Here is a 27,205-nt window from a genome sequence, read left to right on the forward strand (position 1 = left end):
TTTTTTTACTGTACCTATATTATGATTTAGATATGTGGTTTTCCTGTTACATATGTATATTGTGTGTGGATGTTATCAGATGATACCATTAGGTATTGTACCTTTACTGTATGTTGTCGACTATAAAATGGTAACGCTCCAATGCCGTTGCTAGATATGCTCAAATGTCTAATTGCAATACTAAAGAAAGTGTCCACAGTCTAACATTTAGTTTCAACGCCAAGCATCATAAAATGGGAATATATGTCTTTCATCTAGTTCGCCCTTCAGGGGTTCATAATTTATTTTTGGGATACCATACAGATGTTTCACCCTTTTAGGTCTCGTCATTTGTGTTACGTACCCCTCAAACATAATCCTTTCTTCTACGACTGGTCAGTAGTACTAATATCATTACGTGAACATAATAAAACTTTTTAGAAAACTTTGTTTGTATTCAAATGTGGAGAATATTGATCGATGCATTTTATTATTCCTGATATTGAAATTTGATAGAACCTTTTAAGTAATGTCTACGTAATAGCTATTTTAGTAAGGCTCTACAATGCGTATACCTTTAATTGAGAGACCATTAAATTCCCTATTTATACCTGTCTATCATAATTTTATGTAAATCTATATTTATATTTATATAACCAACGATTTATTTAAACAATCTACCTAATATTATGTAGACACCTTTTATCTGTCTCAGCCTAACGCCGACTGATAACTATGTTGACACAAGCTCCTCCGATTTGTCAGTCCCTTTCAGCAACATAATGGCACCTGAATGTTAATATCAGGGTAAATATGTAAAATCACTGGCATTGCAAACTAAGTGCTTGTCAAACATGAATAATAGTATTTAAATAACAAACACTAAGTTTAACTAGCAGTTGGTGAACCTCACAACGCTAAATTAAAAAGAATGACAGTAACAAAACTCTCTGTCGTTGCTGGGAATAAACCTTTTCATTCTGGATCTACACACACTTAAAAAGAAATGTATCGAATATCCAGGCCATATTTATTTGGTTGATGTATATGTAAAACCTTGCTGTCTAAAAGCTTCGTGTCAGTTTCCATGATATCGCACATATCCCTCCAAATCTGACTATAAAACGTAGATATTGCTGAGTGAGTCGGGGCTCCGTGGATTATGTTCTCGACAGTAAGGATCTACAGCGTTACCTGTACTGGTGAGTGGGTATTCTACATTATATCAGCTTATAATGAAAGACCATCTTCATGCTCCATTTTCAAAACTGTATCGGACTCTTTCGACTGCACCAGATGGGACAGTGATGCATTTTGAAATAGGTCGAATGTGATTGGCATGTTAGAATTTTGGGACGGTTGAACAATACGTTTCAGAACCAAATACTGGCCAATAATGATATTATTTTTGTTTGGTTTTATTAATTTCCTTAGACAAATATAGATCTAATCGTTAAATTCTTATCAACGTTATATATAAGCTGTCGTTGATATACTATTGATGTACAATGCTATTTTTAGTATTTTATCGTCGTCTTTAGTCGCCTTCCCATATTAATAGCTTTTGTTCTAAGTATCATCGACGATTCATTGGAGCACGTGGCAATTAGTATAAGTATCCCACACTCAGATGGGGCCCGCGGTGGCCAAGTGATTAAGACGTCTCGACACACACCTATGTCTGGGATATTAAAATAATATTTTTAAGATTAAAATACGTCTCGACCACAAATCCTCCAAATCTTGGTCTTGAGTTCTAATCCCAAACGGGGCAGTTGCCAGGTATTGACCGCGGATCGGTGGTTTTTTTCGGGTAACCTGGCTTTCCTCCTCCAACATACCTTACGTTCTTACCCTAGGTATTAATAGGACGATACACAATAACTAAACTCACCTCACCTTCAGATGTATAGTTCACTTGTATTTTTTAACAATTAATATTCATAATGTATTATAATTTTAATGTTCACTATTACAAAATTATCAAAAACAAATTACTCGATTTGACAAGGGAACAACATGCAGATACTTTTCTTGTCCGATATCAAATTTGACCTTTTTAGATGCCTTCTTTTTATATCAATATCAATATTGTTTGCGACATTATTCATAATATTCATAATAAATAACTAGAAAGTGAACGAGTGCTATGATTGAACGGAACCTGTAACTTTTTTTAATGATTAGTAAATACATATTCACGCTATGATATTGATATACTTAATTAAGTAATCATTAACCACATTATATTTCCATATATAAGCCTGAGTTATCAATCCAAATATCCGGTTTTCCGTAAAAATTGGTGGCCGTGGGTTGATGTATAAATGCTAATATGTCACAATCTACTGTGAGCGGCAGTTCACAGCATTTGGGTATATACATTTCCATTATTTTGTAATGAAGGTATTCATTTCTATATCCTGAATGTATTTGATATTAACTACCGTCATTTCCTGAATATCATATTCCGTTATTGGTTTGCCAGTACACAATATGTTTTAACTATTAATATGCGCTCATTGGAAATAATACTTTTTTATATGTTAATTGTGATTTTCCCCACGACTATAAAGCTTTATGTTGATCATTGAACGTAATATATATGTACGAGTGAATTAGTGAAGGACAAAAACCACTCAATATCCGTAGTCCATAGTTGGTTTTCTCTATTGTGATGTACAATAGACAATACAATGGTGTATTGGGGACGTCGTATTACTGAATGGGACACACATAATACCGGCATTCAAATTTTAATTAGTTTAGTGTAAAGACTAGTGATAATAGCTGGATGAATAGTTCTTATATACGCGCGATATACACATTACATTTACGATGATATATAACACTGAGTTTGGTTTTGATTGTCAAAAAGCAATAAAATCCCCCAATTGAAAGTCCTGTAAACATTTTTGCTTCATAAACACGCATATGAATATATTTTGAAAGCTTCCGCACTCGATGCATGCTTACTGTCAGACATATAGCATGAGACCTGGTGAGGAGTAGGGGGTGTTGTTTAAAGGCTGTGTGAATATGGACGTACTATACCGGAACGACGACAACGAAACCTTAAAAAGCTTGACATGACAACTTTAGCACTCTCTAGTGTTAAGTGATAGGTTCAGTTGTATTTCTCCTGGTTACCTAGCGGTAGGATTGATGCAACCGGTTGTGTGGTCTCCATTAAATGATCGAGACATATGAACATGCTTATCTAGTGTGAGATCTATAGGGAAGGTAAGTGCATAATGTCATTGAAGATTTATTTAATCCGAGTCCTGATTGCTGATATTTTAATATAGATTTTATATTCCATTTTAAACAATTATCGACATGTTAGCTAAGTCATGGGAAATTGTAGTACAATGTCCGAACAAACAGATGTTCAGTGAACCTTTCCTTATAGGGCTTGATAAATGATTTATTTAACCTATGCATTGGCATGCTTCAGATCACCTTTATCGGCCCTTGGCAGATATTAGCATGTCTATATAATCACACCTGTTGAATTCTAATCAGACAGATATAATACTTATCTACCTTAGATCGATAATCTGAATTATATAGGTAGGTATATCGGTGTATGATAGTCGACGGTGTGAGTAGATCGGAGCTGATTCGATACACATAGAGGTAATAAACTAATTAATTGTACTTATTAACATGGAAAGAGACATTGATGTAAATATCATTCATTACATAACACCACGAAAATCATTTTATCGTGGACAATTTCAGCAACAGACAAACCGATAGAGGCTATATTAATTATCTTAGACATATTTCATAAAGTAACTAAATGCAAATACTCATTCTCATTTATTGAAAATGACAAATACAATTTGCGTCGGAGGATTTTAGCCTTTTGAAATTAAATATATTTATATTATTAACGGTAGTCCAAATCGATATCATGTAATGTATTACACACATTTCCCTTCCAACGATATAAGGTTACACTGTTATAAAATTATATACGGGTTAATGTATATATTTCTGATATTGGTATTCTATCGATTATGTTATAAAGGAACGAAAATAGTTGTTATGTTACCAAAACAATTTAATGATTACCAAGTAATTGTTATTCTTTTAATGTATCCTACAGGTGCTAATATATATTATATACCTCGGTCAAATAAATTGACAACAGAAATATGTGGTACTATCGACGCTTCTCATTTGATTCCATTAATTCATCAAATAGGATGTACAATATAAATCAAGTACATCAGAGCAGAAAACAATGGACTACCTAACCCAGTGTCTATCTTAGTAACAATGGAGAGGAATTCCAAACATTGCCTGACGAGTCGTGAAAGTATTTTAAAATATTTAAACTTTAATTTGTGTATTGACTGTTTGTAGCGGGACTTAAAGAGTTATCGGTTTTTATTGTTATAATGGATCTATCTTAAAATTATGCTCCGCTTGACGACTGCATTCACATGTTATACACCGTCTGTGTGAGCTCATCCGAAGTGAATGAAATCGTCCACAAGCTGATCGTACCTGTTTAAAAGGCCAAATCGAATTGAAGTGTCAGATAGACACTCACTTTCTCATAAATAACTCCACAGACAATGCGGAATACCTATTGTTGTTTATCATGTTTATTACAGGCACTTGGTGACATTTTGTATCTCAAATATTTTCCTTTGTATTTAAAGCGATAACAACATTTCATTCTCTGGGTATTTACAGTAATAGGTCTGATCAGATATCTGATAAAATATTTGTGTTTCCATTTTGTGTGGTGTCAATATCTTTAACTTGTAGATTTTCACTTGTTAAATCCTGTGTCGTATTATATTGTCCAAAGCATTTTTTTATTATTATACAACAGTTATTATAAAAAGATTGTAAAAAGCAAAATAAACCTTTAAGATATTGAGAGTGTAACTGATAATGAACTTAATAGCTAAATCATGCAGCTTTTTCATATTTTTATAGAACTCGTTAAACAACCAAATGAATACATCAAACAAAATTATAAACTCTTTATTGGAAAGTTCCCATATAGCAAACATTCGTTTACGTACATGTATGTTGTTGAAGTAATCTCAACGACGAAACATAAGACGTTTAAAGTTAGCATGCAACCGTCACATCAGTTATAAAAACAATTCTAAAATCGTTAATGGTGTGAGATTCAAATAATCTTATTTCGAAAGAGTTTAAACATGGAATATATCTCTACTAACAAACAGTTAATATCAGAAGCAAAACGTGCTAAAGTAATTATGACCAGCTGTAGTACAGAATGACTTAATAGGCATAAACTATCCTTCTATTATTGCAGGGGAAGTAAAATGATATTTAATGTACAGAATCGTGATTAATGAAGTTTAATAATTAAATTGTTGGCTAACATACTATCAATAAGAATTAATGGGCTGTTTGATGATATATATACTTGACCTTGTACGAAGGACAAACAAGCAATATAAGAAAGGCGACAGATGTATTCATTATTGATCGACCAAGGCCAGGTGCCTGTCACACCGTGGTCTATAGGGAGATCTGTGTTAATTAAGGTTTACTGATACAATGTTCCGTGACTGTTCGCAATAAAAAAACGAATGGTCAAAAATCAACATGCCAGCGAAGGAGTAAGGGATACACCACTACCCAAGTTCTGTGTGAAAGTGATATTAGAAACCTATGATAATACGTACATAAAGTTTTCACGGAATCAGCTACAAATCTATCTCTGGTGACAGGTACCGCTCTATTATATTACTGCGGTATTGTTTTCATTAGCGTATTTGTTCATCATATGGAACTGAACCCATTGACCCTATTACCTGGTAATTTGTTTATTAATATCATATTTTCGTATTGGCGTTAATTGTGTGTTCTGAAATAGAAATCGAACAGTACGGTTCCCACAAAACTGATATACATGTATACTAAATCAGATTGATCTTAACGTTTCAGTAATGTTATGATCGAGCGCGATAATAGCAAACCGAGCACAAACTTTGATTTCGTGTCATTCATTTTAAATATTACTTAGAAATTCTTGACAACAAAAATAAATTGGCGTTTAATCGCAACACTTGTTTCTTACTACAGCAGTTGACATAGGGTAGGTTTATTAAAAAAATTCACATGCATTATCAAAACAATTACTTGTTAAACTATCAATATACTTCCATCGTGTTCATTATGAGATGTATATATTTGTTACTATTCTTGTTTTTTTTTAGATTACGTCTCAACAACGTTACTCTTCACACAAGGACGAATGAAGGTCAGGAGTTGACAAGAGTATAACTTGGTTGATAGTATGGTAAATGAATGGTCTACACTGAGGACAATGATCGTATTGCAACGTTGAATCAATATGGCTGATTTGGTATCAAGTAAATAATTTCCATGATACTTACAGAAGGAGTAATGCCCAGTATGAAGTAACAAATTGTTACAGGTGGATTACAGTCATATAATTCATTAATTTACTCGTTTATACTGATTACGTGAAGTTCGAACAGTTTTAATTATTGTGACATACAATGACTTGAAGACTCAACTTATATTGAGGAGTCTCTATTTCTGTAAAAAAAACAAGCTCATGACTAATGACCTTCAATTACCAAGTTGATAACTGGTAAGGCGGTATAAAAGAGTCATGGACATGTAAAATCGGTAAAACAACATGTTGGTTTCTTTACTAGTAATGACGTATTTTTATAATGTGTGACGTCATACCGGTCAGACATGATGACCGGCTTCACAAATACTCCGGCCAAGCCAATCACTATACAGCATCGTCTGTACATAATCAATAAGGCCGGGACAGGAGAGGCGCACTACATTGTCCTCACGCCTGACCACTCGGACATTCTATCGTACAATGTCAAAACAGACCACTGGAAAATTACCAAGGACATCTGTAACTTTGGTGTGGCCGAAGTGGACAACCTGCTGTATATCTTTGGGGGATACAATAAACGATCCGCCAGACACCTAGACGCATGCTACAGGTAAATACAGATATGAAGTATTACTTTTGATTGTAACCAGCATTTCTAATGGCTTAAAATTTACTTTGTCAGCACATAAAGGAAAAAAAAGTGGTGTCGAAGTTTATAACGCAGGTTCTAATTGGCTGAGATGATAATGCTTTCACAGCAAAAAAAAAGTCAAAAATGAATTAGGAATTTTGATGATAATTGCTTTAGTAAATTGTATTACAACGGTCAATTTGACCATAACTCTATGTCATGGAAATATTTTACAAATTCAGAGTGTACTTTCTGCATACATAGCTTCGCGGTTTATTTAGAGTAAATCTACACTAAGATTTTTGTGTTATATCTCAATAATATAAGATATATCCAAGTTAATCTATAAAAAACACATATACGCGTTGGTTGTAGTAGATATATGTATAAAAAAAGCTGGCAGATAGCGGAAAAGTTTAACAATTTCATATCGCCTTGCTCAGGAACAAGTCTTATTTTAAATAACTAAATTTTTCAATATATATGCGCATCTCATTCCCGTTACCATAAACATGCATTTCATAATCTGTATGGAATAAAAGAAAGTAATTAAGGACTCTAAATTGGATTCATTTAGTACTGGCGCGTATTTAGAATAAATCTGCCCGTGATGTTTTTTTGTCTGATGGACCAACCTTGGCAATTAACAAATTATATTTCTATATTGAGTGTCTTTGATATCGATTGTCATCATAATACCATCTAGGTCTGTATTAATGCTATATCAGTACGATAACAGTACCGAAGTGTGATACTACCAGTTATAAATGAGGAATTATTGATCTGATTAATAAAAAGACTATTTCTTTTTGTTATGTATATATGTTGTTTAGTTCAATATGATAATTTCTTACATCATTCATATTTTTTTTCAATGGAAGTTAAACATATTTGTTAAAACGATCCGATGTAAAGTATGTAACCGTATATATAATTATGTTTATATGTGACAGGTACAATCCGTTTGAGGGCACGTGGACTACTTTACCTTCGATGCCGAGGCCACGCGCAAAATTCTCTACAAATGTGATGAAGGGGAAGATAATAGTTACAGGTAGGTATACATCAATTAATGTTGGAGACTCTCCTGATTTAAAACATATTTTATTGTTGACATGTACTGTTCGCCATGGCACGATTTTCTCAAAAACTTGGTACGTGCCTGAGGGATTGTCAAAATGGAAATTGGTGAAAGTCGAAACACACTTCTCAAAAGTGAAACCCGTTTAGAAATATGGCATGCTATTGTATCAAAGACACCTCGAAATAAAACGACAATATAATATAAGTTTAAATAAAGAAGAAGAATGGCAAATTATTAAATAGAATTATAAGTTGGTGATTTGAATGAAATGATTTTGTGCTCCATATATACAAATACGTAAGTTAACTATCCCGCTGATACCATTCCTTATATAATATCAATGTAATGTTATACTAGATATACATTTCATAGGGTTCAAATGTTGCTAGTGCCCATTCTCACTGAGCTCTGAAACAATACGATTCAATAGGTTCCATATTATTATTACAACAAGTTATTTTTATAAAACCACTTATGTGAATGCTATGTTTTCTTCGGTATTTTCTTAATGTAAACATTTCGAAATTGAATTCTGTGCGAATATTTAATATGAAAGTGTTCAGTATTTAATGCGTAAATGAAAACTTGTTCGCTTTTTAAGTATTTTTTTGAAATAGATGCCAGTATATCATTGAAATGATATATGCATATTGTTACCACATACCTAAAATTCCATCACAATAAGTTTAAGTGTCTATCAGAGTTAAAGTTACTAAATCATTAGATTTACATAGATTTCTTAGAGTTTTTGACTTCCTACAAACGTTCTTATACCTGAAATTAGAAAGTTTTCAAAATTACAACATTTAATTTGAACTATTGGCAATGTTTATCAACGTTAAAATATCGCCAAACACAACAAGAAATTGTATCTGTCGGCATTGAATGTTTACAACGGAAAGAACCGAGTGCATCTTTGAGTTCGGAATCGAGGTCGCTGAAAATCTCATCCGGCTAATGGATATAGATGTAATAACACCACTAAGAGGCAACTTATATTTTATCGGTTACATTGGCCTGATTAAGCGTAATAGCCGATACAAAGAAACATAATGGGGGGGGGGGGGGGGTGCAAAGGTCCTCAATATTTGGACCCCCCTCCTCGCCCCGCACCCACAGGAGGAGATTGATTCTTTAATTCAACACACAACCATGTATACTTTATAAACTTTTTTCATATATCGTCGAGTAGAATCCTTGTACACATTTATAGACAGTGGCGTCGATAAACGGAAACTAATGAATACGCAAATTGCCATGCTAGCGCCAAAGGTGCGATATTTTGGTGTTTGGGGGGGGGGGGGTGTTCGACAATCTCCTACGAGAAAAAAATATTACGATTTAGAATGGCTACGATGAGTTTAACGATGCATTTTGATGAATTTGCGAGCGCCGAAACCGCGAGAATTTGGTGTTTGAGGGGTCCAGGGGGTCTCCCCCGGGAAATACATTACGATTTAGAATTTTACGATGTATTTTGATGAATGTGGGAGCGCCTGAAGGCGCGAGATTTGGGTGTTTGAGGAGGTCCGAGGGTCTCCCCCCGGGTAAAAATATTAGATTTAGAATGGTTGTGATGAGTTTTACAATATATCTTAAAGATTTTAAAGCATTCTTAACATAATACTTTTTGTTTTATTTAAAGTTACCTGCATTAATAATTGGTAATTGTGAATGCCGTCATATCTATGCAACTCGATCTGAACATACTGGCTTCACACCATCGGTACATTGTTGTTTAACACAAAATAATAATGAATTAATTGTTTTGCTAAGTCATATAAACAGATGAATCTTTTAAGAGACATTTTTTTTAAAATAGTACGTAGAACCCCCTGATTGACATTTTAAGTCTAGTTCACGAAAATGTGCAGGAGGACCCTTTTTTCTTTCAAATGTGCAATTTTAGAACATTTCAGTCGGCGAAAACAAGAAATGTTTGCCCTCGTCCTGGGAAACGGGGAGGCAATTGCCCCCCCCCCCCGACCCCCTCCACCCCCGCCCCCACCTCCCACACCCGCTTCCTACGCCCCTGTATCTACATTGTCAAGTATATACGATAATTGTTTTATCTAAAAGCCAGTTCTAAGGAAAGCTTGAGAGGTATTTTTCACCTATCAAATTGAATTAAGCAAAACAATATATGTACATAGTCAATGTATGTTATTTTTGTTATACATAAAAAACTAGGCTGATATTTTTTTGTATCAGATGTAAAAAAGTTTATATTGACATATAGTGGAATGTCCATTTAAATAGACACTAGGTATATATAGGGGAACCTCAGACACTATAACTAAGGATATATATAGAGGAATTTCCATTAGAAAGGATAGATATTATAGCTAGGGCTATTATAAGGAAAGTCCACAAAGACAACTAGAGATATAGTCATTATAACTAAGGATTTACGCCTGTACTTACTTAGTCCGCTCCAGTCGGTACCATTTTTTTAAAAGCCGAATAGGTTATAGTAAATCATACAAATGAAAATAAAATAACCAAACGTCAAATACTAGGATTATTTTCACTTTCTTCACAAAACTCACATTTTGCATACGTTTCAACGTTTATTAGATTAACACAGTAATCAGAACCTGTAGTCGATAAATTTGTGTTTTCAGTCGATAGTAGATATGTCCATTAGACAGATGAGATTTCCTTCGATCGGGTTTGAATGTTCACGCGTCGCGCATGCACATAGGTTGTTTACACTCGCCGAAAGATAATAATATGAAATAGTGACTATGTCGGTCCTATTTATTTTCAGTTTTTCTCCATTTTGAACAAAATTGTTATACAAACTTTTAAATACTGTTATTAACACAAAGTACACAACTTTTACAATTAATTTTAGTCCTATAATTCTTTTTATCTTTTATTACATGATTTTTTAGCGATTTAGTCCCTTTAACGCTGTCAATATACATAATTGTTTTATAAAGCCATCGCTTTGTCACCTATCAAATTATGTAGTCATGTTAGTTATCAAACTGTGTATAGTGTTACAGAAATAGCACACCTCACACCACCAACTATAGTCATATTTGCCTGTATAGTCCAGTGGTACCGAATATACATGTATAGTAAATACACCAAACGTCAAATACATATTTTATCTATTTAAAGCATAAAATATGGGCGTCGTGATTTCTACAACTATTATTTCACAACTTAAGTTTCCATAAAATTCTGAAAAAGTACTGAATCAAAAATGTCTACCAGTTGTGATACGTACCAACGAAGTTGGATACGAATGAAATAACTTTAAAAGTTATAATTTATGTCATGCGATCTCAATTATATCCATTTCAAACTAGCATAAATGTTATTGTTCCGTAACCGCGAGCGTGTATAGCATTGCTTCTGTCATCATTTTAAAAGACTCATAACTAAAACAATAATCATTCAACTGTTCATCTTAGAGTTGTGATGTGAATAATACGGTTCATTTGTATATGAATATAGCCGTTTTTGTTCATATGAGAGAAGTTAGGGATAGTTGGGACGTCAATTAAAGGTGTTGTGGTCTGCTTGCAATCGTCAGTGACGCTAAAACACCAGAGATATATCTTACTATATTTGCGTACATGTATAAATATTTGTATATTAACGAACGATCAATAAATTTCACGCGAGATAGGTGGAACCCGCGCATGATTTGAATTGATACATGAGGTATATTGTGTACCTGTTGTGACATAGCGACCTGTTACATTTGATATCATCGCCCACTTAACGACGTGACACAGTGATTGACATTGGTATCTGTTTACTGTAGACTGGTATTGACTAGTAAACACATTACTTATTGATGTTTATCGTGCTTTTATTGTGTTTTAGTTTCCTCATAGGTACAATTAAACAGTGACAGCATTGTAAAATAATCCTGATATAGCAAGCTTGACATAACAATGTTAAAAGATTTAAAAAGGCATCTCGACCGTGGCACATTACACTGTATACAAATTCACTTAAACATCACAAATGCAGCATTAGAACAGAAAGCAATGACAAACAAAACATCATTTGGTCTATTAGTAAATGCTAATACAAATACCATTGACTTGTTTGCAAATCTCATTATTCTCATCCTCTCATATCACCCTAATACACGTAACTTGTTTAGGGATACAATTCTGCATTTCCTATGACCATGGATATAAATCTCCAATATAGTTTTTCCCTATCCAAGAAAAGGACTAATATGATCGATTCGCTTATCTGTCAAAAAAGAAGTTTTATCATTGATTTTTTTTACTTACATTTGTTTCAGTAATAACGCTTAATATATTTTCACTGAATTAATGACGGGAAATGCACTACACATTTTCGTGTTGTTTTCTTATTAAATGAACAAATGAAAATGCAAATGTATATGGCAACTAACAACAAATCTTTCCGACATGATTTGTTGATTTTGTCGTCTGTGCTGGTTCTATTCAGGTCAGCATGCTTTCCCGTTCGTGTCGGTCAGGTAATTAGGACATAAAACAACCTAGCTGTTTCTATAAATAATTAATTTTCAGTTCTTACCCTAATCAGCCTGTTTTCAAAATAAATGGAGTATGCTTATTTTGTTATTTTTACTACATAAATTTATAAATATCATACATAGAGTTCGAATCTGATTTCTAACAATAATGGTGAATTTGTTTTTGATTCCTGTCATTACCTCTAGTAGTAAACACAGTACAGATTGAGAACAATGTCTGCGATAACCCGAATTATGACTATAATATAGCGTGTAACACAATGGAATATACCAATTCGATATTAATGTCATAACGGCAATAACATGAACATAAGTTTCTAGTCGATATAACTTGGCAATCACAGGTTGCGTCTGGTGCTTCTGTTCCCTATATGTTGACACTGTCAGATTTCTTTTAATACGTACCGTCCGCTTATTTTCCAATGCCAATAATTTCGTTTTTGGACTTTTGATTTTTCTAGGTTCGTGATATAATACATATGTATTGATAATTGTTGTAATTACTGTAATGTATGCTTAATATCAACAATATTTTATGTGGTATTGTATTGTCTTATGTCAACCACTCACAAGTGCATGAAGAGCACTTGGTTCCGAGAGTAATATATTGATGATAGCTGAGGGGAAGTGGAAGTTGTACGGTCGACAAGAAAATTTCATTGTGATAGGCTCTGCTTTCATTCGTAGTATAAGGTTAAATTTACTCGATATTTCTTATTAACCCTATGTCTTCGTTTTGTTTCTCCGGCGTATTTTCAATTAGTTTTCAAGTTAGTAATTTCAAACTAACACTTTATGAACTGTCTACAATGTATAACGTATTAAACAAAAAATGTTTATGTTGTAGGCGGGGAGCTACCAGATGGACGACAGTCAGTCATGTGTGACATGTTTGATCCTGTCAAAAATACATGGAAAGAGTTACGCCCCTTGCTATCTCCACGTTCAAACCACGCATGTGCTGTATTCAATGAAGAGTTATACTGCGCAGGGGGATGTAACGGAAATCAGTTTCACAACAACCTGTGGTTGGTACATATTTCAAACATAGTAACAATAACTTACTCTGGTAGTATATACCAGGACGTATAATGCGTATGCTCACTTATTACAGCCCTTCATTTATTGCTAGTTATTTTTCCTGTACTCGATAAGGACAATTCTATTCTTTTTATAATTAATTTAACTGATGACTTCCCTAATCGACCGTTTTATAACTTCACATTTTTACTTTACTTTCAAAACTTATATTCCTAAACCTGCATACATGTAACATGACTGAAATGATACCCACCCCATTGTGTGTTCTATTGTGCGCTCCGTCGGATGGCTTAAAACAGCTACTTGATATAATTTCTTTTTTTCAATAATTTTCATTTTTTCGTTTTGATCAGTGTTAACTAGTGTTCAACTTTTCATTTTGTTCCATACAATGAATCTCAATGCCTTGGGAAATTTAGTGACGTTGTCACGCTGTTAAACTAGTCTAGGTTCACTGGAAACTTTAATCGTGTTATTGTAGGCCAAACTAAATACTGTGGACAATTAATACATTTGTGTCAACTTAATCTTACGAGGGAACATCAAGGTCTGCAATGTTGAGTTAACTAAGTATGTAAAATTAAATCATAATGTTGTCGCAATAGTTGATTCAATTTTTAGTATATTTCTTTATTGAAGAAAAAATTCATAATGTTTCCATGCAATTAGCAGCTAAGCAACAGTTAATGGAGGACCTTGTTACATTGGGAATTTTCATTATTTTTGAATAAAAATGTTTATGAACTTACAGACCTCAGTGAACTTCATCACTAGTCTTTTGTGTACAATTAGATAATGATATTCGATTAAGGGCATTATTGATAATTTCCCCATTTCACCGAATGTCAATTGTACAGCGTGTCTATGTCGTGCATAAAGAACAAATAAATCATGTTTAAAAATTACAGTATCTGGCATCTAACCAGTGCGTTGTTTCCACTAAATAACAAATGAATGAATTATACATACGTATATATTCAATAGTTGATCACTGTGTTATTTCTATTGATAATACAAGCATAACACTCATCGACCGCATATTCCGAACTACTATTTATTTGATATGTGTCTCACGGGACTAAAGCCGGTATTTTGTTGTCTATTGAATTAATTGAAACTATTTCCCTGGTGTATTGTCACATCGAGTATACTACACGATAATATTGAGTACTGTTGTACAATTAATGCTTGGACCCGTTTATTACGTTGGTATAATGACCGTCATATATTTTGGAACTATTTCTATATGCTTTGGTTTCTTACCTAATAAATTATTGTGTTTTTGGTAAAAAATGGAAATATCAAAATTGACTAGATAGCGATTATTGTTCTCGTTAATGAATTGCCATCAACTCGTGTGTTCCAATGAGAGCTGGGTACAGGGTATGCCTATGAATTACAATGACCATTATCAGTTAACAGACTTTTTATACGGAAATGCTTTGAAAACCAATAATATATTTTTTTATTATGCATTCAATAATACAAACAACAGGTTATAACTATAACGTTTATAAAGGGTGGGCATTATATGAAAATAAAACAAATTAACAAAAAACAACTGAACAATAAATTAAAGCAATATTATCTGTATGTCATCTTTATATAGGTATGTATTCCATATTTTATAAGGCAGAACATCTCAAACAGAAAATATAGTCAATTTACGAGCATAATTATCAACCTATTGGTTCCATTCCATAAAACATTTGATGGCATGTACAGTATATATAAGAATGTTGTTAGTTTCGTAAAACAAAACGAAAATGCTTTGTAGGATCACCCACAAACTCAGCAATTTATATTGTGTTTGGTAGCGTTTGCTAGAATCCTCATAAAGTGAGCATTATACTTTTAAGATAGTCTACAAATGAATTCTTCTTACTCCATATTTAATAAAAAAGAAATTTTTAAAAAAAATATCAAGTTATGTTAAAATATATCCAGTCTTACCTTTGTAAAATGCTCCTGTCAACAAGCTGTATCTTCTATATCAAATCCGAGCCCTTTCCTAGTCCCATCGTTCACCGTAGTGTCGTCGCAGATACCCGCATAATCCTTTCGCTCTACAAATAAGCAAAGCAATGTGTGTATTGCAGGTACCTCCATGTTCGTAGTCGTTTACAGATGATATACAATGAATACAAATGATATATTGCAAGTTCATTCAAGTGATGTTTCCTCTTCAAAACGAAATATTAAATTTCAAGTTTTTACAAACACGTCCAGGTCTTTTTCCTTCTTCAAATAAATACTGGCATAAATAATATTGTTTGTAGTCGATAATGACCTTACATTTGTTTGTACCAATGTTTTTTTTCACTTTATAAGCATAGTTTCTACGTGTTGTCACCACTCTGTCCTATCAGCACTCTCCATCACCTAGACACTTGTGACCAATGTAGCGCCCTCTGTTGGGTTAACGTTACCTAATGACATCAGAGCATTGAGACCCAGCATTGATATTTAACCAGGCGGGGCCATGCATCCTCAATATATCATTGTCGTATCACGATTGGTTTACGGCTCACTGACCCGACCACTTTTTATGCTATCTTATTTCATGGTGGAAGTAATAGCTGCGGAAATTACTACTTCTCGTTTCCACGAGGATATCATTTTACCCAATGATTTTTCTAATGAAAACGTTTTACAGTTTTTGTTATCTTTAAGACATGCATGGTATGCATAACAACATGTAAAACACAGCATTGTGTGTCACTTTAAATTCGCGGTGTCATTATTTCACAGTAACAGATATATGAACCACCCGCAATATGGTAAACAGGGAGGGGGCGATTATAAAGATGATGGTTTGTCTAATATAAATGAAGTATTTTTCACTTAGGCTATTGATCCTTAACAAACCTAGACACGACTTCGGTTACCCCTAAGGATTTGAATAAAGCATCATCTATCTATATATATGTGCGTATGTTTGTAATTATTCATTGTTATATGGGTCGATGCATGAGAAAGGACACACATATTTTACTACATTTAAAATGAAAAAAAAATATTTCCATACATAGATTATAATTTATTATTTAAATGGTAAGTATTAGCCCTTTAAAATCTCCTAAACTACCTATAGGCTACGTTGTAGGTAAACCAAATCATTGCGTTGATGAATATTACCATATATTTATGAAAATTCGCTGTAGAAAAATAATACGTCAAGTTTTAGTAAATATATAAATGTCAGAACAAACTATTGTGTTTTGGCAGCCGGTTAGTTACATCCACTGGGAGTTTACCATATTTCGCTAAAGGTTCTGTGTCGCCCGAACAGGTATTGTGTTCCCAGCTTCATTTATTCTTTAAAACGTCCCTTTCATTACCGCTTTCCCTGGTGATTATTGTTTTATTTATTTATACATTTCTAGTCGAAACCAGCCCTTTTAGGGAAGTGTGTATTCCCTGATCTAATATTCTATCCTAAACAAACATGGCGATCGACTACCGTAAATAGGCACTGATTACGTGAAACAGGAGGATAATGTAAAATATGTTAAGATAAAAGAACCATGTATTCACACATTGTTTGCTTAATGTGTTTAGTTTCTCCATATTTCACTAATAAGCATCATCCAAAGGTAAATGAAATGTACATTCACACACATAAATGAATGGTCAATATAGTACAGGTGCCAAATGGCGATTTATATTTTTGGGTTTTCTGGTTGGCACCTGGACTAATGTATAAAAAATAAATAAATGAGCATTTCTTAATTTTAACTGTATCTAATATAAGTATAAAAGTTCTTAAGTTGTAAGTACATTTTACATGATACAAGTAATGCTTTCAAAAAGAGAACATAATTTGGAAACATTTAAATAACTACTAAAATAGTTCAACCGCTGCCGGTCATGCAAATTAATTAACTGAAATAATCATTGACTCATTAGGAAACTTAACATGTAATATGTTATATTTTCTTTACCTATTTAGTATTCAGATTTTATTGATCTTTCTGTTTATTATGTAACTATATATATCACTAACGATAAATGGAGAAAATTGAAAACAAATATAATCTCATGCTTTATTACCTGATGGAATACATGGCAAGTTATTTCTGTCAAATGATTCGACAGTGTTTCCATATATCAATATGAAAAGTTTAAAGATGCTCCACCGCCGACAAATGGTATTTGTTTTCACTATCAAAACCAAAAACAGACGATTAAGTATTTTTCTTCAGTTACAAAAGTTACTTATTTACACCATTACCACCACGGAAAAGCTTGAGCTTCTAATTTTTTCTTCAAGGTAAAAATATGAAAAATAATTAATTGCATCCCGAAAAAATTCCTTGGCACTATATCCTATATGGAATGAAGTACTGAATGCTCATGTACCAAAGGCAAAATAAATCATTTTGTATATTTTTTGTGTTAATAAGACAAATATATACACGATTAAACGTCAATTTTTGTTCAAATAATGAATATCATTTATGCTCTGTCAGCGGTGGAGCATCTTTAAGCAGTTTAAAAGTTTAGCTAATATGGGATCTAATGATATATCCAAGGACTAATTTTGTTGTCATGCGTCGTATCATATATACGAAACAGTAGGTAATGATAAGATGGCATATTTATCAGACCGATATGTAGATAAAAACATTCTAACGGATTTTTTTCAACAAAATCAAATTTTAAAAAGTCGTCCTACACTTGACAGAACCTGACGCTCCATTACATAGATTAATCTTATATGGTACATGATACTACATTTTCAGACTTACCATGCGTTGGAATCATTCGTATAGAGCCACTTGTAGCCGATTCCCAATTCCATTTCACATATCTTCCAAAGACTAGGTTAACTGATGTGAACGTTTACGTAGCAACAAGACCAACAGAGAAGGAACACATCAGTGCATTTGACTCCTGGTTCTATAAGTGTCCTACCAGAACAATCGTATCACACATCTCCTAATCACGGCCATTGCTATTATATTAACCTCTAACCTATTTCCTCAGTTAACTAGTTAATTTTCCAATTGAAAACTATCATTGATCGATCGCCGCACGAGATTACCAGGTCTGATTTGCCTCCTACTGCTTTGTATTGATCAACTTAATGTTATTTCATTTTTCTGATATTTCCATGCAAATTAAACCGCCAAAGCAATCCCTGTATATTCATATGTATACACAATAACTGTAAAATGATACTCACCATGTCGTTGTTTCCACTGGCGCGACGGTTACCCAACTGTTGTTATCCCATCATGAAGGAATGTAGCAGTCACGCTCCTTTGTACCGTGTAATATACCTGGTCGGACTTGTGGGGACTTATGGACGTGGCAGTTCAACATGTGCACGTCGATATCCGGTACTGCTGCCGTGAACGACGTCCGTCCTAATCAGATCCCATCTGTAGACAAGCAATGGTTTCTTCCGGTTATGGAGTTTGTCGCGTTTTCTATGCGGTTCAGTAAGCGAGCAATGTTGTTTACTTTGATCTGGAGATTTCGTCTTCTCGAATCACGGCTTATCGTGGTTTTTGATGATACCAGAATATCAGAAATTAGGTTTGGTAATACAATTGTCTATTTCTAGAAAGGCTGTTCCAAAGAATGTGACAAGACGACATATAAGCAAAGAGTCACTACCCATGTATCATTGAAAATGGCCGAGATAAAATTAAGTTAATTGGTTTATATGAATAAAGGTATCAAAAGAATTAAATGCTTGCAAAGACATTACCTGTGACGGTTTAACCTATCGCAAAAGTGTGAACTGCCATCACCTGTATAATATTATGATTTACGCTGTGAATATACTACTTGTAGTCTAACGTCTTTCGGTGAATTTGTATTTGGCTCATATCGTCATGGCAATATGTACGGCTTTCCACAACATGTGTGGTCTACACAACTGAAATAAACACCGCATCAGACCCAGTTTATATATATTGTACATGCTAATTATGCAAAGACAATAATGTTGATGTCTAATAAATGCACATATGATTTTAACTTATATGGCATTATTGTACACGTATACATAATAATTATTAATTGGATATAAATACCGTATCATTTCATAACAACAGCATTAACGCTTTTTCTAATTAAAAATACAAGAAAGTTACAAACGTATTTTTTAACAGAAACCGTAACGGACATGTTTCGATGGGTTGAACTGTAGAGTACTTTTGTTAATATTGTAAAACCTTAGCCCCGTTTGCAGAATAAGATATCTCCAATAGTTGTTTCATGACGTCATACAGAAAATGCAATTCGTGCAATTAGTTTAGCGCAAAAGCGCGCAGCTACGATCATTGCTACCATATTTACTCCATGTGACTGAGTTTAGTATTAGTTATACTACTGTGAAAGAGTTTAGTATTAGTTATACTACTGTGATAGAGTTTAGTATTAGTTATACTACTGTGATAGAGTTTAGTATTAGTTATACTACTGTGATAGAGTTTAGAGTATAGTTATACTAGATAGAGTTTAGTATTAGTTATACTACTGTGATAGAGTTTAGTATTAGTTATACTACTGTGATAGAGTTTAGTATTAGTTATACTACTGTGATAGAGTTTAGTATTAGTTATACTACTGTGATAGAGTTTAGTATTAGTTATACTACTGTGATAGAGTTTAGTATTAGTTATACTACTGTGATAGAGTTTAGTATTATTAGTTATACTACTGTGTAGATAGAGTTTAGATTAGTTAGTTATACTACTGTGATAGAGTTTAGTATTATTAGTTATACTACTGTGATAGAGTTTAGTATTAGTTATACTACTGTGATAGAGTTTAGTATTAGTTATACTACTGTGATAGAGTTTAGTATTAGTTATACTACTGTGATAGAGTTTAGTATTAGTTATACTACTGTGATAGAGTTTAGTATTAGTTATACTACTGTGATAGAGTTTAGTATTAGTTATACTACTGTGATAGAGTTTAGTATTAGTTATACTACTGTGATAGAGTTTAGTATTAGTTATACTACTGTGATAGAGTTTAGTATTAGTTATACTACTGTGATAGAGTTTAGTATTAGTTATACTACTGTGATAGAGTTTAGTATTAGTTATACTACTGTGATAGAGTTTAGTATTAGTTATACTACTGTGATAGAGTTTAGTATTAGTTTATACTTGTGACTGAGAGTTTAGTATTAGTTATACTACTGTGATAGAGTTTAGTATTAGTTATACTACTGTGATAGAGTTTAGTATTAGTTATACTACTGTGATAGAGTTTAGTATTAGTTATACTACTGTGATAGAGTTTAGTATTAGTTATACTACTGTGATAGAGTTTAGTATTAGTTATACTACTGTGATAGAGTTTAGTATTAGTTATACTACTGTGATAGAGTTTAGTATTAGTTATACTACTGTGATAGAGTTTAGTATTAGTTATACTACTGTGATAGAGTTTAGTATTAGTTATACTACTGTGATAGAGTTTAGTATTAGTTATACTACTGTGATAGAGTTTAGTATTAGTTATACTACTGTGATAGAGTTTAGTATTAGTAGTTATACTACTGTGATAGAGTTTAGTATTAGTTATACTACTGTGATAGAGTTTAGTATTAGTTATACTACTGTGATAGAGTTTAGTATATTATACTACTGTGATAGAGTTTAGTATTAGTTATACTACTGTGATAGAGTTTAGTATTAGTTATACTACTGTGATAGAGTTTAGTATTAGTTATACTACTGTGATAGAGTTTAGTATTAGTTATACTACTGTGATAGAGTTTAGTATTAGTTATACTACTGTGATAGAGTTTAGTATTAGTTATACTACTGTGATAGAGTTTAGTATTAGTTATACTACTGTGATAGAGTTTAGTATTAGTTATACTACTGTGATAGAGTTTAGTATTAGTTATACTACTGTGATAGAGTTTAGTATTAGTTATACTACTGTGATAGAGTTTAGTATTAGTTATACTACTGTGATAGAGTTTAGTATTAGTTATACTACTGTGATAGAGTTTAGTATTAGTTATACTACTGTGATGAGTTTAGTATTAGTTTATACTACTGTGATGAGTTTAGTATTAGTTATACTACTGTGATGAGTTTAGTAAGTTATTACTGTATGAGTTAGTTATACTACTGTGATAGAGTTTAGTATTAGTTATACTACTGTGATAGAGTTTAGTATTAGTTATACTACTGTGATAGAGTTTAGTATTAGTTATACTACTGTGATAGAGTTTAGTATTAGTTATACTACTGTGATAGAGTTTAGTATTAGTTATACTACTGTGATAGAGTTTAGATTAGTTATACTACTGTGATGATGAGTTGATTAGATTATTATACTACTGTGACTGATTAGATTAGTTTACTTGTGATAGAGTTTAGTATTAGTTATACTACTGTGATAGAGTTTAGTATTAGTTATACTACTGTGATAGAGTTTAGTATTAGTTATACTACTGTGATAGAGTTTAGTATTAGTTATACTACTGTGATAGAGTTTAGTATTAGTTATACTACTGTGATAGAGTTTAGTATTAGTTATACTACTGTGATAGAGTTTAGTATTAGTATTAGTTATACTACTGTGATAGAGTTTAGTATTAGTTATACTACTGTGATAGAGTTTAGTATTAGTTAAACTACATTACCTTTAGTGTCATCAGTAACTTACATCGATGTATTGCCACCCGTAAATCTTGCTCTCCTCGATTCACAACTAAACTATAAGTATAATGAAATCTAAGGTATTTGAAATGAATTTTCCAAATGAATTTTCCTTTTCTAAAGAAACCATGTAAGTCGTATGTCAAGCCTTGGTCATGCCTTTTAAGATCGTGGCCCCGCGCAGGGTCATGCTCATGTGGTACCGTATGTTGTATACTTTTACAACTTTGAAGTTCAGTTTCACGCACCCAACAGGTTGACAAGTGTTTATTATTTAACACTCCAGCCTCCGGGCTTCATTACAGAGAATCCCTTTCATCCATCATGATACAGTACTTGGATGGAGGGGGGGTCCTTATCTAGCTATGTAAGTCGAGAAGCACTATAGCTATTCTTTCGGTATGAATGAATGTCATGTATATATATTGAGCATAAAGTTGTCTTCATATTTCTGGTTAATGTAATGCCATAGTTTTGTAAACAAGTCTGAAATGGCACGTAATAATTCATATATAGCTTCAGATTGCGTGGCTGTATAACAATTGCTAATTCATTCAGATTTATGAGCATAGAATGATGCAACAACAGGCTGTTCGTTTTACTGGAGTTATCGGCAATTATATATTATTTATAGAATATTAAACTTTGCCCTTACAATGTAAAATATTGGACACATTAAGAATTTCTTTGTTTCGTCTAATATTAAGTAATCATAAGTAATGGATAAAAAAGATCAATTAGAATAGAACAATTAATTTGCGGACATACTTATTATACTTTTATAATCGGTTCATTGATCCACTAAATAGACTGACGTCACGCTAATTAACACCTACATATTTATTTGTAACGGACAAAAGTCCATGTATTGAAGAACCATTATTGATAACAATGATTTCCATTTATGCTTTTAAACATTTCATTTTAAATTTAATAAAAAAAAGAATATAGCGATGTATTCAAATTTACTCAAATACTCGTCATTCCTCGATTTTTTTTTCAAGTTGACTTCGAAATAAGAAATTTTGAACACATTATCTTTAAATATTTGATTTGCATAAATTTATTTATTACATGTAATAAGCATATTTTGCAAACAGTACTGTCATCGTTTTGATTACCATAATTTAGTAAATGTAACATTTAGTACATCTGTTTGAAATTATTCTGTCAGTTCTTTTCGTTACTACCATCCCCCCCCCTTCTGCTTATCGGTCAGTTTTATGTTTTATCTGACTTTTAACTTATCCTATCTTGTATCATATGTCTCACACAGGATATATGAAGGCCAGAAATGGCAGGAATTAGACAAAGAGTACCCCCAGAAACTACCGGTGAACTTGGACAGATTCGCCATGGTCAAACAAGGACGTTCCTTCTACTTTATAGGAGGTAAATAGATAGTATAGAAGTTTATGCTAATAGAAATAAAGTGATAATGAAGTGATTTGTGTCTGATTAATATTAGTGTCCATGTTCTAGTACTTCTTGTTCTATCAATAGATATAATTCGTTACATTGATGCAAGAATTTCTTGGAATTAATGAAAATGTTTTGTTTAGAAATATTGGAATTGTGCACAGAAAAAAGGACATTTTTTTATTAATTATAATTATCTTCATTCCTTTTTGAAATAAAGCTTTGTGGGTCTAATTATCGAAAATAACCTTTTTTGAATTGTTTTAGGGGTGTCGTGTAAAAGGGACAGGGATTTCCCTGGCCGGTTTAAGTTTGTGACAGAGAGGCGTATATTTTCCTATGCTACCAGTGTGTCTGCACTAGAGGAGACTCAGAGCGACTCCATGTCGTCCCGACTTGTGTCCCCATGGTGTAACAAACTCCCTACAATGACGTTCGCACGTCATAGTGCCGGTGTAGCCGCTATAGGTATGTATCCAAAATCACGTATGCATAACAAAAAGCAGTCCTTGGTCTTAAAAACTTCGGCATTTGTTTTTACGTATTTCCGGATGATTTGCTATTCATTGTGTTTTAAAGTAAAACTAAATGGAAAAAAACAGTCATTTGTAATTTAAGTACTTAAAACCTATTGCACTAATCACCTAATGAAATAATTGAGTCTTTTTTTACTAATTAGTACTTGTTTTGGCTATTTATGATGAATCAGCAAATTTTTCGTTTTATTTCAGGACATAAAATATACGTTTTTGGCGGCTCAGTATTAGAAACAGGACAACAGGTACGATTGGTCGAGTGTTTCAATACCGCCACGGCAGAATGGGAAGATGACTTTCGGTTCAGAAAAGGTACTTTTTAGTTACATTCGGGAATATTCAGTACCTTCCGTAAACAAACAAACAAAATTAAATTAAAGCTTATGCATTCACGAAAAATCTTCGGATATACCGGTTTATCAATAACAAAATGTATTTCTATTTCCATAGGTGATGTTTCCAACGTAACTTGTGTGGTTCTTGAGGTTCCTAACAAACAAGACGATGAACAGGTCCACTACAAATTGAAGTGGGTGTTGTGGTGACCAATTCCGTGAGACCCGCGTGAGACCCGCGTGAGACCCGGGATGTCTGTGTTCTGGATGCCGCTCCCACTGTGTTCCTTACAGGGAAAACCATGATGTTTTCTTTTACTTGATTTCATTATACATATCGGATAGAGCTCAATTATTTCCGATTGTGAAACTCATTTCACATAATGTTTACAGGGATATTTATGTGGAAACGCAATCAGCTCATGATATGAATGTAATAGATACATGTCAATTAACGATTGAATATATTAAGCAAAGCTTATTATTATATTGGTTGTATATCCTTAAATTATCTCAAGATGTTATGATATTCACCAACGTCATATAAAAGCAAATCTATGAAATATGCAATATATATTTACAATTAAAAACCATTTAGCACGTGACCAAAGATTTGACGATATATGGTTTGTTATAAAGAGGTCATGAATTGGTGAATACTAAACAAACAATCTAGAATTATCACTACAATATCATCAACAAAGATATAGTCAAACAAATATTATAAATGTTACCATCACTATTCATTTACCAACGCATACTTTTTAATATTGTATTAATCATATTTAATTAATAAGTCTTCCATTCGGATAACCCTATTTGTTTCCATCGATTATGAATACAGATACCAAATCATTGACGGGCAGGTCTCGACAATATACTCAGGTAAAATGAAGAAAAACAATGGATTAATTCTACATTGCAGTTACTGCTAACATCAAATCATCCTAACATCTCCTCTCGCCTTCATCTTCCAAGAAATGACTTAACGGTATATCCTTCAACCACAATAGATCTGTACTAAATTTCAAATGTGATAATGTTGTTTTCCTCCAGTCGAAGTCTATTGATATCGTTTCCATTGTAGTATCATACAAATGAGCATTTTTGACATGTTACGGTATCTGATTATTAGACTCTACATCTAGTTGACAGTGTATCCTTATATTTCACAGAACACCCTAAAACCGTAAAATCGTCTTTTTATTATTTAGTGTTCAATGATCCCTAACTCATATCCTGGTTATAAATTTTATCAAATCAAAAACATTCTCAATGGTCGTAACGAATATGGTCAATATATAGCGTTGGTGAAAGGGACATTATGTGTTATTTACATTTGTATGTCAACTTATTACTAAAGTATAACCTGCCATAGAGATCATTTCTGAATAAAGACCAATTTAAAGGGTCCCAAATGATTAATTTTAACACAATGTAACCTGGCTATCAAAACCGTTTTCCACTATTCTTCGATATTCTCTATAGACAGGTTTGACTACTGTACGTTATTGAAACCATACCTCTCATTATCACGACTGTACCATATTGAGTATTTGAATTGATTGAAAAATGGTTCTTGTATCAATAGATGATAAATGTCATAAAAAATGATGTATGTGTTTAGGCTAAATTAAAACCTAGTGCTTTACCCTATTGATTAATGTTGCTTGTCAACTTCCAGGACAACAAAACACTCTACACTGCCGGTGGTTATAATGTTTATATGTTATAATATGTTATAATATATGGTATTATGTGGTATTATGTAATAGTTATAAATATTAAAGTATTACACTTTGATTAGAAACTTGTCATGCATGCTATGTTTAATGAAGTGCTGTAATCCCATTGTTTCAATTATAAGATCAATCGTGTTTGACTATATTTTATTCATTAATGATTTATATCAATTATGTTTCATATCCCGATGAATTGTCACATGACATTGTTACCAAACAGAATATATCGGTCGTTCTGGATCAAATTAGTTTATTAGTGTAACTATTATAAATATAATGTGATATTTCCAAGTCCTTTATAATAAGTAGATATCTGAACATGATGAACGTTATGCTTTCTTTTGAAATGACCTTTTTATTTCAAAGAGTTTGTCATATTGAAATATGGCACACAAAATTGTCCTAATTTATTGTAATTTTTATTTCGTTACACTAACTATCTTAGGATATGTTCTTTAGAGAATAGAAATAGTCAAAGTATATTTGTTATCCGTTGTTATTAGTTCCATTGCAAACAGAAAACAACGAAAGTTTTATTCATCGCAATTTCACCGTTATACAGTACATTATCTGGAGAGTACGCATGTTAACAAGGTTGTACTCTACATTTTCTGTTGAATAAACTACTTTAGCATAAAACGTTTTTGAGGCTTTGTTATTATGGTATGCATAATGATGTTTTATATGAACAAAAGAGTCGAATAGGCATCCCTAATTATAACGTATCATAGAGTATAAAGCTCATATTTGATTACCATTTTATGGTTCAAAATTAAATTTCGTCAAGTATATTTGTTGTGTTTAGTCGTGACAACAAAATATGCCAACAAAATGGGCCATACATATATATAATGGAAGCATCGTTGTAAAGAACTATATATAGTTTGCCCTTTTTGGCCGCCATTTATATGAT

At 32.7% G+C, this 27,205-nt stretch overlaps 2 protein-coding genes across 3 annotated transcripts in view; one reads left to right on the forward strand and one right to left on the reverse strand.

The window, feature by feature from the left end:
- LOC138320865 (uncharacterized) overlaps positions 1 to 19,129 on the reverse strand; it is a 31,129-nt gene extending 12,000 nt beyond the window's left edge. The window contains exons 1-2 of the mRNA XM_069264142.1: positions 18,804 to 19,129; positions 15,569 to 15,681 (exon numbers count right to left, since the gene is read on the reverse strand). The gene's annotated coding sequence lies outside the window, so the exon portion shown is untranslated. The remainder of the gene's footprint in view (positions 1 to 15,568; positions 15,682 to 18,803) is intronic.
- On the forward strand, positions 955 to 26,935 carry LOC138320866 (kelch-like protein 26). 2 transcript variants are annotated; one of them, XM_069264144.1, is made up of 8 exons: positions 955 to 1,181; positions 6,198 to 6,974; positions 7,949 to 8,049; positions 13,422 to 13,602; positions 23,537 to 23,652; positions 23,947 to 24,147; positions 24,411 to 24,527; positions 24,666 to 26,935. In XM_069264144.1, the coding sequence occupies exons 2-8, from the start codon at positions 6,709 to 6,711 to the stop codon at positions 24,758 to 24,760; spliced, it is 1,077 nt and encodes a 358-aa protein (XP_069120245.1). In that variant the 5' UTR covers positions 955 to 1,181; positions 6,198 to 6,708; the 3' UTR covers positions 24,761 to 26,935. The 2 variants fall into 2 exon arrangements, with proteins under 2 accessions (XP_069120245.1, XP_069120244.1); XM_069264143.1 differs by lacking the exon at positions 955 to 1,181 and adding an exon at positions 2,919 to 3,222.
- The last annotated feature ends 270 nt before the right edge of the window (positions 26,936 to 27,205 follow it).

Source organism: Argopecten irradians, chromosome 4, assembly GCF_041381155.1.
Source record: "Argopecten irradians isolate NY chromosome 4, Ai_NY, whole genome shotgun sequence".
Lineage (NCBI taxonomy): Eukaryota > Metazoa > Mollusca > Bivalvia > Pectinida > Pectinidae > Argopecten > Argopecten irradians.

Coding starts and splice junctions, on each gene's coding strand:
- LOC138320866 (XM_069264144.1), top strand. CDS start 6,709: ATGATGACCGGCTTCACAAATACTCCGGCCAAGCCAATCACTATACAG. Junction 6,975..7,948: donor CACCTAGACGCATGCTACAG/GTAAATACAGAT, acceptor TATATGTGACAG/GTACAATCCGTTTGAGGGCA. Junction 13,603..23,536: donor CAGTTTCACAACAACCTGTG/GTTGGTACATAT, acceptor TGTCTCACACAG/GATATATGAAGGCCAGAAAT.